The sequence below is a fragment of the Triturus cristatus genome, chromosome 8 (genome assembly GCF_964204655.1).
Source record: "Triturus cristatus chromosome 8, aTriCri1.1, whole genome shotgun sequence".
Classification (NCBI taxonomy): Eukaryota; Metazoa; Chordata; class Amphibia; order Caudata; family Salamandridae; genus Triturus; species Triturus cristatus.
Genome location: NC_140591.1, coordinates 970,333,745 through 970,351,638, shown reverse-complemented (window position 1 = coordinate 970,351,638; position 17,894 = coordinate 970,333,745). Strand labels below are relative to the sequence as shown.

The following is a 17,894-nucleotide window of genomic DNA, read 5'->3' as shown; positions in this document are numbered from 1 at the left end:
TTCAAAAGGAGGCATTAGAGTGGCGCAACGAGGAGAAATACTTTTATTTCTCCTTGTTTTTGCTCTTTCTATGTGTGCTACATTGTGCAGCGCAAATAGAAGAGCAAAACGCCATTAATGATTGACTTTGTGCAGGAAGGTATCTCTTCCTGCACAAACACAATCATCCCTGCAACGCAAACACCCTTTCACGATGGTGCAAGTGTGCCTGCGCTCACGCTAGAAAGCTTTTTTAGCACCGGCGCAAGGGAAAACACAAGGGTGCGCCATATTCTTGTAAATACGGTGCACCCCTGTTTTTTTCTTCAAATGATGCAGCGTGGCGGAGCTGAATTGCTTGCAGTGCAGTGCCATTTAGTTATACATATGCCCCACAGATGCTAGAAGACTGGCGATCCTATTAGCATGCCCAACATGAAGCTATAATTGCATATGTGTGCAGTCTCTGCAACATTCCTGAGCTTTTGAACATGATAAAAGACAGGAACACAAGCAAATACTAAATCACATGTTCCTCATCATGCACCATTCACAGATGCTACATCTACATCGTACAGCTCATCATTTAAAAGGGTTTACATTTTTTCTTTCGTGTATTTGGGCTTTTGGGCACTGTACTTATATGTATTCAGTGGAATAAACAATGGACTTCCTACTTGATTGAAAAATTACTCATCTGGCAACTACTGATGCAGTTATGCGCCAATAATATTTTCAAACGTGCAACTCACATCATGAAATTTTCTACGTAGCAGTTCAATGGTCGTCAAAAAGCATATGTACTATGCAAGTAATGAGTTCTAAGGTTGTTACACCAGCATCCACAGATAACAACTGTAAATGCCAGCAGAAAAATATACAATTAATCTACACGTGGTTTAATCTCAGCTTGTTTTGGTCTCTAACCATATTGAAAAAGGAATTTTCTTGTGTGAGATATGCGAGCAATATGCTTGAAATAATCAAAATTTAAAGTGAGGCTTATTTGAATACCTCAATTATTTCAAAGTATCACCGCCCTAACTTCCAGATCCCATAAAAATTGATTGTACATATTTGTGAAACAAAAAACATACTCTGCTTTGACTTAATGTGGAGATCCCTTACATGTATACATCAGTATCTAGTCAGAAGCATTACAAATTACATTCAAAACTGGCCTGAGTGTGTATTTTTGTTTTGCAGCTGAGGGGCATTACATGGCAGTGCCATCCTTCCTGGGGCAAAAGAAAGACGTCGGTCGCCTCCAGCTCCCACTTACCGACCTCAGGCCACGAGGCAAATTCTGCTTGACGTTCAGCTACCGCGTCGCTGGAGAAAGAGTCGGTAAACTGCGGGTGTTTCTCGGCCAGAGCGCCTCTCCGGCATGGGAGCAGAGCAGAGGCCGGGATGAAGGCTGGAAGACGGGCAGAATTGAAGTACCGGAGGCCAGTCCAGACCCACTCGAGAGCGTGAGTAATAATAAACCTGGAGTTGTTATGGTCGAGAAATGCTTTAGCAGAAGTAACAATGCCCACTATCTAAAGTGCCAGGTTCATTTGGGTGGGATTCTGCAGACCTATTTCTGCTGAAGACGTTTAATACATATGTAGACTATACAATGCGTAGCTCTGTCGACAAAGCCACGTGTTTCTTTTCCATTGTATTAATGTGTGTAAATTAGCATGCCATATATTTTTTTCTGCCAGCCTTTAATAGTGGTCCATTCATTAATTTTATTCAAATAACTTCTAGTGCTCTCAGTATAAAACAAATTCGGTTCATTGATTGAATTATTGACATTTTTAAAGTGTGGCTGGGTACTCTGGAACAGGGTGTTCTAGTGCTGATACGTCCTTGATAATGGACGGGAGCATGGAGCATTATACATAACATTTACATTTACATAACACTGTCATCACTCCATATCTGTTTCGCACTACGTAAAGCTGCTTATGAAGAGATCAATAAATAAAGGTATATTTATAATGCAGTATATTTCATTTAGAGACCACACAGTTGCCATCTTATTTGTCTGAAAGGTTAATGTGTTGTTCATTTATCATACTTCTTTAGTGGGTCCAGACAGAGTTCTGGTAGTGTGCAAATACACGTTACAACCCAAATAAGGAAATGTCTCACTTTCGGAGGCTTAGAAGATAGCAGTAGATTATGACGTCATTGAAATGACACGTTAAAAGGAGAACATGCTCCCGTTTGGTGAATCCCAGTGTACAGTACAGATAGAGAAGCTAAATCTATGAATGTTACATTACACACACTTTACTCTGGCACTGACATTTTCACTGATACAGTTGTTGTTTGACACAAAAAGGAAGACATGTATGTAAGCATTGGCAAAGCCAATAGTTCTCGCTTATGTGAGAGCTATTGGCTTTGCTAACGTCTTTTACCCATGTTGAATAGCGGCGTGGATGCTGTTCAGCATGGCTAAAAGCTTGTGGTATGGCATACAATAGAGTGTTATAGGGGAGAGCGGAGTAGAGTGCCGTAGAGTAGAGGTGCGTGGAGTGGTGTAGAGTAGTGCAGAGGGGTGTAGAGTAGAGTGGAGTGGCATAGAGTAAAGTAGTGTAGAGTGGGGAGGAGTCCAGTGCTCTAGAATGGAGTGGCCTAGAATAGAGTGGCACAGAATGAAGTGGCATAAAGTAGAGTGGCATAGAGTAGAAAGCATAGAGAGGAGTGAGGCAGAGTAGCGTAGTGTAGAGTCGAGTAGACTGGCAGAGAGTAAGGTGGAGTGGTGTGGTATGGTGTAGAGTAGAGTAGAGTGGCGTAGAGTGACATGGTGTGGTGTAGAGTGGAGTGGCATAGTGACATAGGGTGGCATTGGTTAGAATGGAGTGGCGCAGAGTGGCATGCAGGGAAGTGGCTGGAGTGTGGTGGAGTGGCGTAGACTGGAGTTGAGTGGTGGAGGGTGGCATGGAGTAGAGTGGAGTTTCATAGAGTGGCATAGACTGGAGTAGAGTGGTGGAGGGTGGTGTGGAGTAGACTGGCATAGAGTAGGTTGGTATAGAATGAAGTTGCATGGAGTGGAGTGGGGTTTTATAGTGTAGAGTAGAAATGTGTACATTAGAAAGGCACAGAGTGGAGTGGCATAGAGTAGAGGGGAGTAGAGTGGCGTGGTATAGAGTCGTGTGAAGGGAAGTAGAGTGGCGTAGAGTAGAGTGTGGTAGAGTTGAATGGCATAGAGTGGGTGGAGTGGTGTAGAGTGGCATGGAGTGGTGTAGAGTGGCATAGAGTAGGGTGGCCTAGAGTGACACGAGCAGCGTAGAGTAGAGTGGAGTGGGAAAGAGTGGCATGCTGTAGAGTAGAGTGGCGTCGAATAGTGAGTGGAGTAATGTGGAGTGGTATATAGTGGAATCAAGCGGCGTAGTGTAATGTGGCGTTGAGAAGAATGACCTAGAGTAGAGTGGCATAGAGTGGAGTGGAATTGCATGGCATAGAGTGGAGCGGCATGGAGTGGCGTAGAGTATAGTGGTGTAGAGGACAGTGGAGTGGGGTTGTGTAGAGTGAAATGACAGAGTGGTGTAGAGTGAAGTGGCATAGAGTAGAGTAGAGTGGCATAGAATAGAGTGGAGTAGTGTAGAGTGGAGTGGCATACAGTAGAGTAGCGTAGAGTGGTGTAGAGTAGTACTGTTGTGGGTGTGAGTAACTAATTGTAGATGGAGGCAGCAGATAGGGTGAAAGCAACATAAATTAGAAGTCGTATGCCTGTGTGAAAAGTAAGAAAGCACATTTCACGTCCAGGAATAATACCAAAATTCTCATAAAGAAATTGTGCATTGCAAAAAGGCGAGGAAGAACACATGTACTTGGTCCATGCTCCAGGGAGGAGCTAACAAAAGAAAGGAAGGGAAGCCTGTGGGAGCTAAGTAATCAAAAGAGTGCAAATGAGAGTGACAACTAATACAACTAATGGTATGCTTCAGGCCTACTAAATAGTAAACAATACGTCTTGCAGCACAGCACATGCGCTGTGTAGGCCAGACCATAAAAAGCAGATCAAACTTGTTCCTTCATGAATTAGCTAATACAGCATCACTAATCAATGGAGCCAAATTCGATGTTTTTTCTTTCTTGAGTGTCTATGTTTTACTAATTTGAGTTGCCCCTTGGATTAGAAACCAAAGAGAGGCTCTGCAAAACCTGCTGGTTCTCAGTCCCAAACCTGGTTCCAATTGCTGGGGGATATGTATAGGCTCAAATGACTAGGTAACAGATGACGTACTGAGGTGCCTATGGTATATCTGAGCATTGGGACTTCGGGTACCAAGACAGCAGTGGCAGCCGGCTATTCAAGCAATGGCGCAGACATGCTCACAATCATCCATGTATATGCACACCCACTCATACCCATCCATTCAAAAGTGCATACCCATACACTGACCATTCACAATCACATACACAAGCACACAAATACACATGCATACAAAAAATATTTTTTATAGCGCAAACTTGACCCGAAGGAATCTTGTTCTTTACATGAGCACCAGTTGCGTTATGGAAGGACACATTAATTTTGTTAGGCACAGGGAGATTAAGTTATTTGCCTAGAATCACAGGAGGTTGAGAGTCCCTGCGGAGACTTGAACCCGGTTCCCCAGCTTCCAGGTCGACTGCTCTAGCCGTTAGGTCACATCCTCTCCACACATGCATGCACACACCAAACATTTAAAAAAAACGTAACTGGCCATGGCAGTGATCTCACGTGGTGGGAGGAAAGTGGGAGGATTGGGACTGTCACATCCTCTCATTGGCTGTCCTTATTATGGGTCTGCCAATGAGTGAAGGCAGCAGTCCCTTATTCATCACAGAGTGAGATGGGGAGTCAGTAGGACTGCTGACCCCACCCCAATCTGTGACAATCGTTAATGATGGCCAGTCAGCTCTGGGCACTTCAGGGCTCAAAACTGAAGTGCCCAGGTTCGAGTCTATCTGTGACGTGCCCCCTCGTCATGAGGGGAAGGATCTCCAAGCACCAAGGTCACGCCTGCAGGGCTGTGAAATCTTCAGACCAGCAAAATTCAACTCTAAAAGCTAGTGGCCTGCACATTTAGCACATGGACATCACCTGGCTGACTGACCTGCACATGAAGAGTGTCTGTCAGGCTGACCTTCACTCAGCCGGAAAGACACTCTTCATGTTTGTAAAAAAGTGTGGGGTGGGCCCCCCTGCCCTTAAGGATGGGCCACTACTGCAAGACCGTGCTGATGGTAAGGTGTATAGCCAGTGGTGGCTCCTTCGCTAAGGCGGAGGAGCGTCGCCCCTTTAATTTTCCCTCTGCATCGTCCCTCGAACTCCCCCCTACACAGCCCCACCACCCCATCGCTGTTACCTGCACGCACCACGGCTTGTCGCCCAACTGTCTTTTAAGCAGGAAAAGAAAGGAATAAATAAAATGATAATAATTGTATTGTTATTATCATTTTAATTTTGTCCTCCTGCTGCTGAAGCTTGAATGAGGGGGCAGGGAAGGGCAGGGCTGAAGAGCTGGGGAGGAGGGTACAACCCTACTAAATGCCTAATTCCCATGCTTGAATCATTCCCGGTCGTCGAGATGGGAGTCCCCGGTATACATAAAATAGCAATAGAAACCATTACAAAAGAAGAAACTAGGCCTAGGTCCAATCCAGTTTTGTAACATATCCACCTCTTTTTGTAAAAGAGACCAAATAAAATGAATACCCAATCAGATTAGCCTCACCCACTAGAACCTTCCTGAGAGAACCTCAGACCCTCAGATATTCTACCGCACGTTGTGCAAGGGAGTCTCCACTGAGCTCTGCTCAGTTTTTTCCTGTCAACTTTATTTCTACAGTTTTTCTACAAGAACTGCTTGAACTTGGTGTCAAGATGCCTTATAAAGAGAAGAAAGCCCTCTTTAAAGCGTGTGCAACCTGTGCTAAGAAGAGACTTTATTTGGAGGACAAGCACAAGGATTGTATTTACTGTTTGTACCCAGACCATAAGGTAGCAGACTGTAAGATATGCCACACCTTTTCAACAAAGACGTTGCGAGACCGTGAGGGGCGTCTCTTGACCTGGCTCCAGAAGCTCAAGTCAAGGAAGGAACCAGTCTCCAGTGACAGTGATGAGGCCTCCTCTGCTACATCTTCCAGGAGGTCTGTGAAGAGAAATAGGTCTTCTCCTTCGCCTTCTAAAGACCGTCCCAGTAAAGCCTTGAAAAAGACCTCTGATAGGTCTGAAAGGCGTAGTCATAGCAAATCTCCTCACCGAGGTGTAAAGGAGAGGGAAGGAGTGGCATCAGAGAGGAAGTCCAGCTCAGTACCTTCATCTTCTCCTCCAGTGGCTCCAAAAGCCTTCAAAAAGCCCTCATCTCTCTCTTCTGATGGTAAGCCTGTGAAGAAAATTCACTTGTCGACGACGCTGTCAACGACTCCTTCGACGAAGGCGTCAAAGGTACAGTCAAAGGCCTCATCTCCTTCAGACAGTGATTTCTTCGTCGCCTACGCTGCAGGGTCCAGCATCGACAGCTTCGACGCTGATGGTAACTTCGTCGTCGACGATGGTGTTGACGGCCTCGACGTCGATGGCAACCACGTCTACAACAACGACGGCGGCATCTGCTGCTGTGGTGACGACGATCTCATCAACGGCTCCGTCGATGGCGGTCATATCTTCGTCGACGACTCTTACATCATCGTCGACAACCTCGTCGACGAGGGAAAAAATTGTGATTACAATCAGTAAGCGCCAGATTACCCCTGAGATGACTTCCCCCAGGAGGGTGACAACTCTACCACCTGCACTCCTCCTTGAAGAGGAGGGATCTGACGAGGATGACGGACCGTATGGCGTGGTGAGCTTTCCCTTTCTACCCTCCTTCCATCTTTCTGCTTATGCTCTTTGCATATTTTTGAAGTTCATTTGCTTGTTTCTTCCTTTTTTCCTTATGTTTACAATTTGTTTAATTTCCATTGACTGTTGATTTTAATGATTAGTAATGGATGAATAAGGAATCAAGGTTCAAAAAATGTGCTCATAACTGCTAGCTTCTCTGATTCAAGCATAGGAATCTATGAACGTTCCAATACTGGAGTAAGAAAACAAGTTACTCACCTGTAACTTTAGTTTTCCAGTATTGGAAACTTTCATAGATTCCCATGAGACCCACCCTCCTCCCCTGGGAAAGCTCAGCCTTCAGAAGCTTCAGTTATAGTATTACACTACGGCTATGAAAATCTGAGGGTCTGAGGCTCTCTCAGGAAGGTTCTAGAGGGTGAGGCTAATCTGATTGGTTGTTCATTTTATTTGGTCTCTTTTACAAAAAGAGGTGGATATGTTACAAAACTAGAATGGGCCTAGGCCTAGTTTCTTCTTTTGTAATGGCTTCTATTGCTATTTTATGTATACCGGGGACTCCCATCTCGACGACGGGGAATGATTCAAGCATGGGAAGATGTGTTTTTTTTGACCCGCGCGCTCCCCCTATGCCCCACCTCTTCCCTGCACCCAACCTGCCACTTGCGAGCTGTGCCAGCCGCCACTGTGTATAGCACCATCTGAAAGCAGAAACAGGGTACCCACCAAAGCAAAATATTTTTAGACAGCTGTCTTATTAATTAAAATGTCTAAAACTGCAATATATTTACTTGTTCCGTCTATAAAATAAAAAATAAAAGTCACAAATGTTCACACTGTGTGTATAAAACAATAAGGTAATCAGCCCAGTTACAAAGTTGTACTGGAAATGGCCATTGGGCCTACTTCTCACAGAGGACACACATGTCACAGTGGCAGCTTTTGAACATTTCCTTCTTTAAATTGGAACCTCTCTATCCCAGAGATCCTCTGCCCCAGATAAAAAGGTGGGCGGAAGAGGTAGTATGTGAATAGAGTCCACTGGGCTTTGGGCAGTACCCAAAAGTTTCAACACAACTGTACTCAAGACCTTTCTGTGCTATTGACACAATTTAATCTCAATCATGAAAAGTCCACTCTACCATAACGAGCATTAGGACGTTTCACTTGTTCCTAAACTAGGGCAGTTTGCATACATTGTACAGTGGTTTATGTTTTTCACTGAACATGAGATGTATGCTGCTTAGGCAAATGACTATTTCTGAACACAGGGTTCAAAGCCAACCGACACCTGTAGGAGGCTGTCACCATACGCTCATCACTCCATTTGTCAGTGAACAGTGCATTTAGGTCTACAGACTCTGGGCTTCATTCATTGCTATTTCCTCTCCTCATAAACCCTACACCCTGATGAGTTTCTAACTTTCCTGGAAACTATATGGTTGACCAAACATTGAAAATAAATAAGCATGTGGTATGGGTAAATATAATGAGCTCTGTTTGGTATCTCCTAAATGTTTCACCTTGGTTATGAGTCCTGGCTACTCTTTACCCTAATGATCAGTTCTTGGGCAAGAAATGTAATGGGGTTACATTCCATGCAATGCCAAGTAAATGGTTGCCTTGCTTGATATGTAAAGGCAAGTGAGCAAAACTGTACACTTTCTTAAAACTTTCCATTATCCGATAAAAAAATAATGGGCAGCGCCTACATCTCTTACTCACATATATGAATTCCTCATATTCAGAATGGGTGTATGGCTGCCAGCGACTGAAACTAAAACACCCAATCACTTTGCATTTAATAAATAATCAAGATTGTGAGAAGCTTTTCTGGGGCCCGGATCGCAAACATTATGCTGACCCCTCTCTGGTTTTTAGGTATCATGAGCCCTTCGATCCTGGGACACATTCCAGGCTACGCTAGCATTTTACACCACATTAGTTTTGAGTGACATTATCCGCCTCATCAAGGTTACATAGCAAAAGCTAGCTAGGTCTTCTTTTGTCATACCACTACCAACTTTTAATGTTTGATTGGTAAGCTAATTTTCCTCAAACAAATTTTATTTTATTTTTAAATGCACTCTTTGTGCACAAATACCAGTTTTTACTTTTTTTAAATAAATAAACAGATCTACTTCCCAAGCATCAGCATAATTTGCTAAAAATGCTGCACTTTCGCCTTCAAATACCAGTGTGTCATTGTGGTAAAGGCACTATTTTCCTCAAAAAATAGCATTTTCAGAAAAAAACTGTACATTTATGAAAACGCAACCTTTTGTCCTGCAGAAATACCGACATTCCACTTACCTAAACAAACAAATCTTGTTAGCAAAGATTAGAGTGAGTGTCCCTTTCTAACAATAAAATAGTTTTGTCCTCAAGTACTACTTTTAATTTGCATGTGTTAGCATCAAATACTATCATGTCATTTTCTCAAGAAGTCTTTCTTAGTATTATCCAACAGCAGCATCTACCTGATTAGCTATGTTATGTGATAGACAGCTACTATTTGTCATGTATACCACTACCTCCATATCTCAGGTGTATGTGCTCTATTCTGGCCTTGGCCGCCTGATGCAGAGATGGTCATTGTTTGCCACAGAGGCTTAACCTATATCATATGCTATGGGTGACCACCACAGTTACAGGAATAGTAATTGCATGCCAAGGATTACGATCACATATAGAGGATCACTGGCTCATGCCATGAACCACTTGCCAAATATGGCCTTCATATGCCCAGGCATTCTCCCAAATATATTCATGTGGACACATCAACCACCACAAAGAGGCCAAGTTAATTCATCTCTATATTTACTGAATGATTTTTCCACTGCTCCTTCCCTTCTCAAGAGTCCATTTCCTGGCTGCTGGCCTTGGCAAAGAATGTAGCTACTCCTGAGCAGCCATGCATGGTGACATAATGTGACTTTTGAAATACACGGTGCACTGCAGGCTAAACTCCTTCTTAGCTCCACACCCTTCGTGGACAATGCTTTACATTAGGTGAGGACTTATGATGGTCAAGTAGAACAGCCTTCCCATATAAGGTGTAGTGTTCAGTGGCAGATGTAAGTGTCGAACTTAAGTCTAATACCGAATCACTATTTGGATGTGACGCTTACAATGCGCCCTTCCACAAAGCAATTCGGCAGTGTGTTTGAAACCCCTTTTACGAATCTGTAAAAATGTACTGACCCCTAAAATGTCATTAGTAGATGGCAAGGATGATTTTGAGGTTGCAAACTGCAATTTGGACTGTTTGTGACTTTAAAACATTTTAGTACATATGGCCTGGAGTGAGACCAGGGAGAGATACAAATCTATCAGAGCAGTGAAGAGCCCTCTACCGCTTCAAAATCCAGTTTTGTCCCACTTGGAGGTTTTCCTTTCACAATTACTGTCTTCAGTGAGAGCTTGATGAAATTTATCGAACTTTGGGAGCCCCCCCCCCCCCCCGCTTCCCCCACTGACTTCTGATTTGGGCCTTTCCTGGCTTGACAACTATGACCTCCAAAAAGTATTCTAACCCAAAAGGTAAAACGTTGACTGTGGTGGCTGTGTCTATCAGACTACTACTCGCTTGTGGTCAGCCTGAAATCACTCGAAGGTCCTATCTGTAGTTCTCCTTATCTGGTATTGAATATGTTGATGTCTATTTGTTTATAATATTTTTCTAAATTGGTTCATAAATTTAATTTTGTTGTTTTTGCTGTAAAATTGTTGGTACCTCTTGAACTTAGCGTGTTTAAAAAGGGCTCCAAATGACAGGGAGCTTAACCATGTGACAGTGAATGCACTCTGCACACTAGTGATCACTAGTGCATACCGGTAATGGCCAACAGATTTAAACTAGGGCCACCAGATAAAAGAAATATCCACCACTTGCCAGGGTTGGCCACCATATGTGAGGGAAGAAAATGCTAGGAAAGGCCACTAGCTGCTTGTCAAGAATTCCTGCTACTTTCAATAACAGGCATTTTGTGCTAAATATACCCACCATTGCTATTGACCATGTGTTCAGTAGGGCCTCTGCATTCTATGGATGACTACTGTACTTGAGATGCCCACTAGGTCAAAGACATGCAACCACATACCACATGCAATGGTTAGCCATCATATCAGGATTGTTCATCACATGATTGTGATTATCACATGATTGGCCATGCAATCAAATAGTAGGGATTGTTGCCAAATGTCTAGGTGCATCTACAGAAACTCAAACATAGACACGCACTCAACTGCAGTGCTCCAACAAAATAAAAGATAACACCTTACTTATGGTGCTGCCACTAGTGGGCAACAGGTTGTGATAAATTACCTAAAATTGACTTTGCTGCAAGTAGAGGTTGAGAACCCAAAAGATGAACCTTTTTACCTGGTGCTGAAGGAAGTGGCCCATTTAGGGTCACCCGGGTCACCCACGACCACCTCTCAGCCTTCCATACCAAATGAAGAGTCGGTCAGACAGTAGAGAATACCAACCAAGTATATATTTATTCAGATACACTCGTGTGGAGCCCCGTCTGCCCAGTTGTTTATGGGTGTTGCAGAGAGGCGTGACTTCAACAAACATAGCTATACATTATGTACATTTCAGAACCAAGGAAGACCCGCCCATAATGGAATTTTCCAGGAAGGTGAAGCTAACACAAAGAAGTACAGTAGGATGGGTTTTGATTCTGAGGCCGGGCACACAGTATCTTCTGCCCAAGCTCACTCTGTCCGGGCCTGCTGCTAGACTGGTGGGAGGAGGCCTTTATCTAGTGGGAAAGGTATGCACTAAAAAGAACAGTGTATTCATAAGCAGAGCAAGGCCTAACCTTGGAGAAAGGAAACTTTCCACAGCCGGCTTCACCAGTAAACAATAAGCAGTCAATGTCATGATTCAAAATGGAGGCCAAACATAAAATGCTAACTTACATGGAACAATGCACGAGCAAAATAGCAATAACATGTTCATTTCCTCAGACCCTCCTTTTAGCATTTGCTAACTAATTTTATGTGGTGGGCAGAAAAGACATAACATTCTTATGAGCAAAAGGACATCTGTACTCGGAACAGTCCATATACTCCATGTCAGGAACAGATTGAAAAGATTCGTCAATCTGTATCAATTTGTTGATATCTTTTTGAAGCATAATTGCTGCAGTAGTATCATGAACTGACGTTTTCAGCTTGGGAGTGAGGATAGTGATACAATGAGAGCAACAAGCTGAGAGACATTGTATGCAGAGGTAACACGTGAAGAAAATACCAGAAACCACAGCTAGGAAAGTGAAGATCTTCCAACCCCAGGATGTGAGTATGTTCCAGAACGACCCCAATAGGGTCCCAGTACCTGTCTCTTGGTGTATGTCAGACAAAAGTCTATGCAATTGTTGTATAGCTGCATATAGGTTGGGAGCATGATCAGGTATGTAAACACAATAACTGCTGCCAATGACACGACATGCCCCGCCCCTATCTGCAATTATGAGGTCTAACATCATCCGGTTCTGCAAAGTGACTCATCTCTGGCCTGAAGCTTAGCAGGGATGTTTGTCAGTATTTCAGCAGTTGTATTAATAATGCCCTCTACAACTCTTGTTAGCCGATATAGTTGAAGACTATTAGCCATTGGGCCACAAAAAGGTAGTAGACCCTTTATGGCATCCCCAAATTGTTGTGAAGTGGTATCTGTCTGATCTATATCCTTTGTGTCAACAACCCTTCTGACTCGGGGCAAGTATGTACTCCTAGGTTGCAGCTGATGATCTTTATGATAATTGGATGGAGCAACATACACAGGGGGAAGGAGGAAAGAGAGATAACATTTACCTGAACATTCCCTCGGAAGCCAGACATGAGCTTGGGATCAACAGATAAAATAGACATTATGGGGTAGGACCAAGGGCGGACTATTAATGTTCTCAATCTGTAGGTAAAATTGCATTTACTCTCCCCCACTTTTACCTCCCCAGTCCCCTACACACAGATATTAGCTGTTGTGTTGGCTATGGACACCGGCATCGGTTTGTCCTTAGTAATATTGCAAGCTTGGAAAGACTGAAAATACTCAGAGGTGCTTGAACCTTTGGAAATCAGCCATTTCCATTCGAAGCCATGTTTCGTTCTTCACTTTTTCGTATGTGCTCATACAGGATTTTGGGTACAATGTACCGGAGTTCTCTTGTCCTGCCTGTCCTATGGGAGTAAACCTGTGATGAAAAAGTATATACTCTACCACAGTGCGAGAATCAGCAGGTGTCATAACCAGAGTAGAGAGTTTAAAATGGTAGTGCACCACAATGAACAATTCAAACCAAACTTCACAGCTACTAATATATGACAATGGAATGGACAACAAATTATGAGTAACTGAGGGGAGCAATCCACAAACCCAACAATTAGTTGTATTGGACACATTATGGTCTTGATGCAACATTTGTTTCTGTGTAAGACTTTCTATGCTCTCCTTTGTGAGGGCCAAAGTGACAACAATTTGCTCAGGGGGAATGGTGGTATTATCCATCAGGGATTGCACAGGGAATTTCTCCTATAAGACCCAAGACATTCCAAGTACTGTTGCTAGTACCATCACAACTATTAATATGCAAATTATTTTACTCTTTTTCAACCAACCCTTCATTGAACGCAGTGGTGCAAATGGCTGTTCCTCCTCAGCCACAAGCCGACCAAAAGGATGCATGATTAGGCAAGGAAAGAAATGCAATGAAAATGATAATAAAGACAAGTGTTCCCAGTGTCCGTCTGAGCCTCACTGGTACAGGCCCCTATTGTTCGTCAAACGTTGTGCTCTTGAGCACCGGTGGTGGAGCTTGCTCAGTCCTAAGCTGAAGATGAAGCCAACGACGATCAGGATAATATACCCCCTTCCAAGGGAGCACGTTCAATTTATCCTGTCTAATGTGAAGAACAGTGCACCAATCTCACATCTCCCTAAGCTAACCTCATTGGTACTACAGCAAAGTACGCCCTAACTTACGCAGTCCATCACTATCTAATCTGACTTCTCCTTTGGTGCACCATTCCTCAGTCGGGGTTGCAAATTGTACCTGGTGACTCCAGGCACAGATGGGTCAGCGAAAATAGGCTCCTGAATAGTTCTTATCTCTGGTGGGATAGCCTCGTTCAGGATATCATCATTCTCCTTGTCGCTTTGCATCCATGTGAGGACAGCGTCACTGAATGGATCAAAACGAGGAACCTGCTCACATTCCTGGTCATCTACTCCTTCTTTGACCCACTGATCATAGGGCAACAGAAGGGGCCCCTCTTGCAATGGGAGGCATGAATCCAGTTCTTACGTCCAGAAACTTTGATGGCGGTGCGAGTTGCCAGCAAAACCTGGAGCGGCCCATTCCAACGCAGCTCCAAACTCTTCTTTCTCTGGAAATTTCAAACGAAGACAAAATCCCAAGGCTGAATGTCATGTCCGGGCCCCTCTGGTGTAACTGGCAGGGACTCATGGATCTGTTGGTGAGTAAAACGCAAATTTTCAGGTAACTCACAAAGGTAATCTATTAACAATGGGTATTCAATGTCAGAAAATCTACGAAGATGCCCCAGACATTTGCGGGGTGCCCAAACACAACCTCGTACAGTGACAATCCTGTCCTAGAATGTGCTGTTGTTCTTGTAGATAAAAGAACTAATGGTAAAGCATCTGGCCACTGCAACCCTGTTGTCTCCTGGATCTTGGCCAATTTCAGTTTGAGAGTACCATTGTACTTCTCAACCAGGCCTGCTGACTGTGGGTGATTTGCAGCATGAAACGTCTGTTTTATGTGCAAACCATCTCAAATTTGCTGAATGACCTTGGCATTAAAATGACTTCCGTTATCACTCCAGATCAAACGGGGCAAGCTGAAACGAGGAAAGAACTCCTTCAGGAGTACCTTTGCAGTCATAACAGCTGTATTGTCCTTAGTGGAATAGGCCTCAACTCATTTACTGAAAGCACAGACAACTACCAGCATGTACTTCAAATTATTACACCTATCTAATTTGATACAGTCCATCTGGAGGACCTCAAAGGGGAAAGTGCATTTTCCTGGATTGTGCATCATGCACACCATGCAGTATTTTACTAAATGTGCAGCTGTCTTGGGGATGTTGTCATTTTGCCGTACAGGGTCTAACAACTTTCAAATACCTTTAGCACTGATATGGGCTAGGCCATGGGCCATTGTAACGACAGGAAAGACATATGCATCTGGTAACATCCATCTCTGCTTTCCTGACTTGTCAATCCAACATCCGTCATCGTTCAATTGTGCTATACTTTCTTGCCATATTGCTAACTCTTCTATTGTAGCCTAGCTCTGTATCTCTTTCACGTTCTCAAGCGTATCCTCAAAATAGTACCTTCAGGCACCCACCTAGCGGGTCCTGCTACAAACATTCTTTTCATTTTGGTCCGTGCCATTTCCTTAGCTGTGTGATAAGCAAAAGCATTCCCTCTGCCTACATCTATGGACACTACACTTCACTATTGCAAACTTCTTAGGGAGTGTCAAAGCAGACAAAAGCCTCAATATCAGGTGTCCGTGCTGGATTCTGCCGCCATGAGAAGTAAGGAACCCTCTCTCAGCCCAGAGTCACCCAAAATTGTGGGCGATCCCGAAGGCATACTGGCTGTCAGTATAAATATTGACAACCAGTCCCTCGCTCAATTCACAAGCTCGAATAAGGGCGGCTAACTCAGCTGCTTGGACGGACTGATTAGGGACTTGTGACGTCTCTACGACTGTACGCAATGTGGTGATGGCATAAGCAGCAGTTATAGTGTCATCTGGCAATTTGAAACAAGAGCCATCGACATATAGTTCCCCTTGTGGGTCGGATAAGGGAACATCATTCAAGTCTACCCATCCTTTCATCTCTTCTTCCATCCAGAAGATACAATCATGTTTCTCATTTTCATTATTTTCAGGAGGGAGGGGTAGTAACCTGGCTGGGTTCAGAGTGGCACATCGTTTGATCGTAATATGCTTGGCAAAGAGTGTCAATTCATAACCCGTCAGACGTGCAATGGTGAGGTGCTGTGTCCTGGCCTTATTCAAAAGTGTATCCACAGCATGGGGTACCATGACTGTGAAATCAGTGTCAAGCACGAGTCCAGCCGATTGTCTTATCGAGACGGCCACAGCCGCGACCGCTATTAGACAGCTCGGCAGGGCTCTTGAAATGGGGGCAAGAACAGCAGAGAAATAAGCACACGGCCGTTGCGTATCTCCACATTTTTGTGTTAGAACAGAAAGTGCGCAACCAGCCGTCTCATGGACATATAATACAAATGGCTTGCTATAGTTAGGCATGCAAAACACTGGAGCCGAACAAAGCTCACTTTTTAATTGCTCAAAATGATTGCTCACATTCAGGCGTCCAAGGCAGGGGTTCATGCACATCTTTAGTAGTCAAAGCAAGCAAGGGTTTGGTTAGTAAGGAACCATTTGGAATCCACTGGCGACAGCAGGAAGTAATGCCAATAAAAGCGTGCACATCTATTTGAGTTTGAGGAATGGGCATTTTAACAATAACACTAATACGCTCCAGAGTTAGCTTCCCACCCTCCTTTGACAGTAGGTGACCTAAATCGGTGACCTCCTGTTGACAATACTGAAATTTTGAATTTATGTCCGTGGTGGGCCAGGTGCAACAACAATTTAACTGTTCTGTCCCTGCAGCCTTGTTCTGTGTCAGAAGCGATGAGGAGGTCGTCAACATACTGAATCAATACATTACCTGCAGGAAGCATAAGGGAGTCCAATTGGGCCTTCAAGGCTTGACTATAGATACTTGGACTTCCAGTATAGACCTGAAGAACTCGACAGAATCTAAAGCTTCTGCTGGCTAGCGTGAACCCAAACAGATATCTGCTATAAGGATGAATAGGAATACTAAAGAAGAAGAGGGAAGAAGAGGGAATCATTGTCAGAAGAGTGGTGATGTCAGGAACCACCAGAAACTGGGAAATCACTATTTTATTAACTTATCGCAAATCGATCACAAAACGATAAACATCTTCATGATCATCAGAGGAACCTGAGTGTGCCCTTTTAAGAATCGGAAGAATAGGGCTATTGCAAATATTAGCAGTCGTCTCCTCGACCACATCTTTCTCGATCAAATCCTGCACAATTTGCAACAAGGCTAGCTCTCCTGCTTGCGGTATTTTATATTGAGGGACACAAGGTAAAATGGCGCCATCCTTAACACCTATTGAAACAGGCAATATCTGCAACAATCCCATGTCTGTGTCACCTGTTGCCCACAGAGTGGGTGGTATGTCTTTAAACTCCGCAAGAACGGGCGCATCTTTGGACAGACACTGCTTAGCGCTCTCCACATCCGGACTAATTGTCATATGGACACCTTCTGGAGAACAATAAATTGTGGCATAATCTCAACACAATTAGATGTCAACAAAAATGGTGAATCCACAGTGAAAGGATCTATAGTCAAAGCAAGAGGTTTTGAAATGGGGCTTACAACTGGTACACCAGAAAAACCTACCGAAACATTATTATGGCCAGACAGAGCTGCCACAGGGATGAAAGAACGAGAAATAGAAGTGTTCGTTGCACCTGTATCCACCAAAAATTCCTTAGATGAGCCATTCAAGTTCGCAGTAACATAAGGACAGCGCTGATCTACAGGTATCGAAACTGGTCCCTCACTCTGTCCCTGGCTGTCCTAGCTGTAAGACATTCCTGTCACCTCATCTGTGTCATAATCATCATGATAAAGCTGTCCGCCCCGAGGGTCATCAAAGTAATTATTATCAGAACGACCCTGTGAGGCCGCAGCATTCTGAACCATGTCAGCTCCTCCGGCTCCACAACCTCGTCCGCGAGAACCTCGTCCTCTAGGGACTGCCACCTTCTGCAACAACACAGGACACTCGCTACACCAGTGTCCCTCCTGCTTACAATACGCACCCTGATTCGGCCTTACAGGCGTAGTATTCCTGCTAGTACGTGGAAGCTGCAGGGCCAAATCACCACATCCTCTACCTTTCCCTCTAGAAGCCTGCTGCAACAACATCTTCATCTCCAAATCT

The 17,894-nt window shown here is 44.0% G+C and overlaps 1 protein-coding gene across 1 annotated transcript in view; it reads left to right on the top strand.

The window, feature by feature from the left end:
* Positions 1–17,894, top strand: part of EGFL6 (EGF like domain multiple 6) — a 439,195-nt gene that overhangs the window by 398,458 nt on the left and 22,843 nt on the right. The window contains exon 11 of the mRNA XM_085622499.1: positions 1,186–1,451. Coding sequence (XP_085478625.1) covers positions 1,186–1,451 — 266 coding nt within the window. The remainder of the gene's footprint in view (positions 1–1,185; positions 1,452–17,894) is intronic.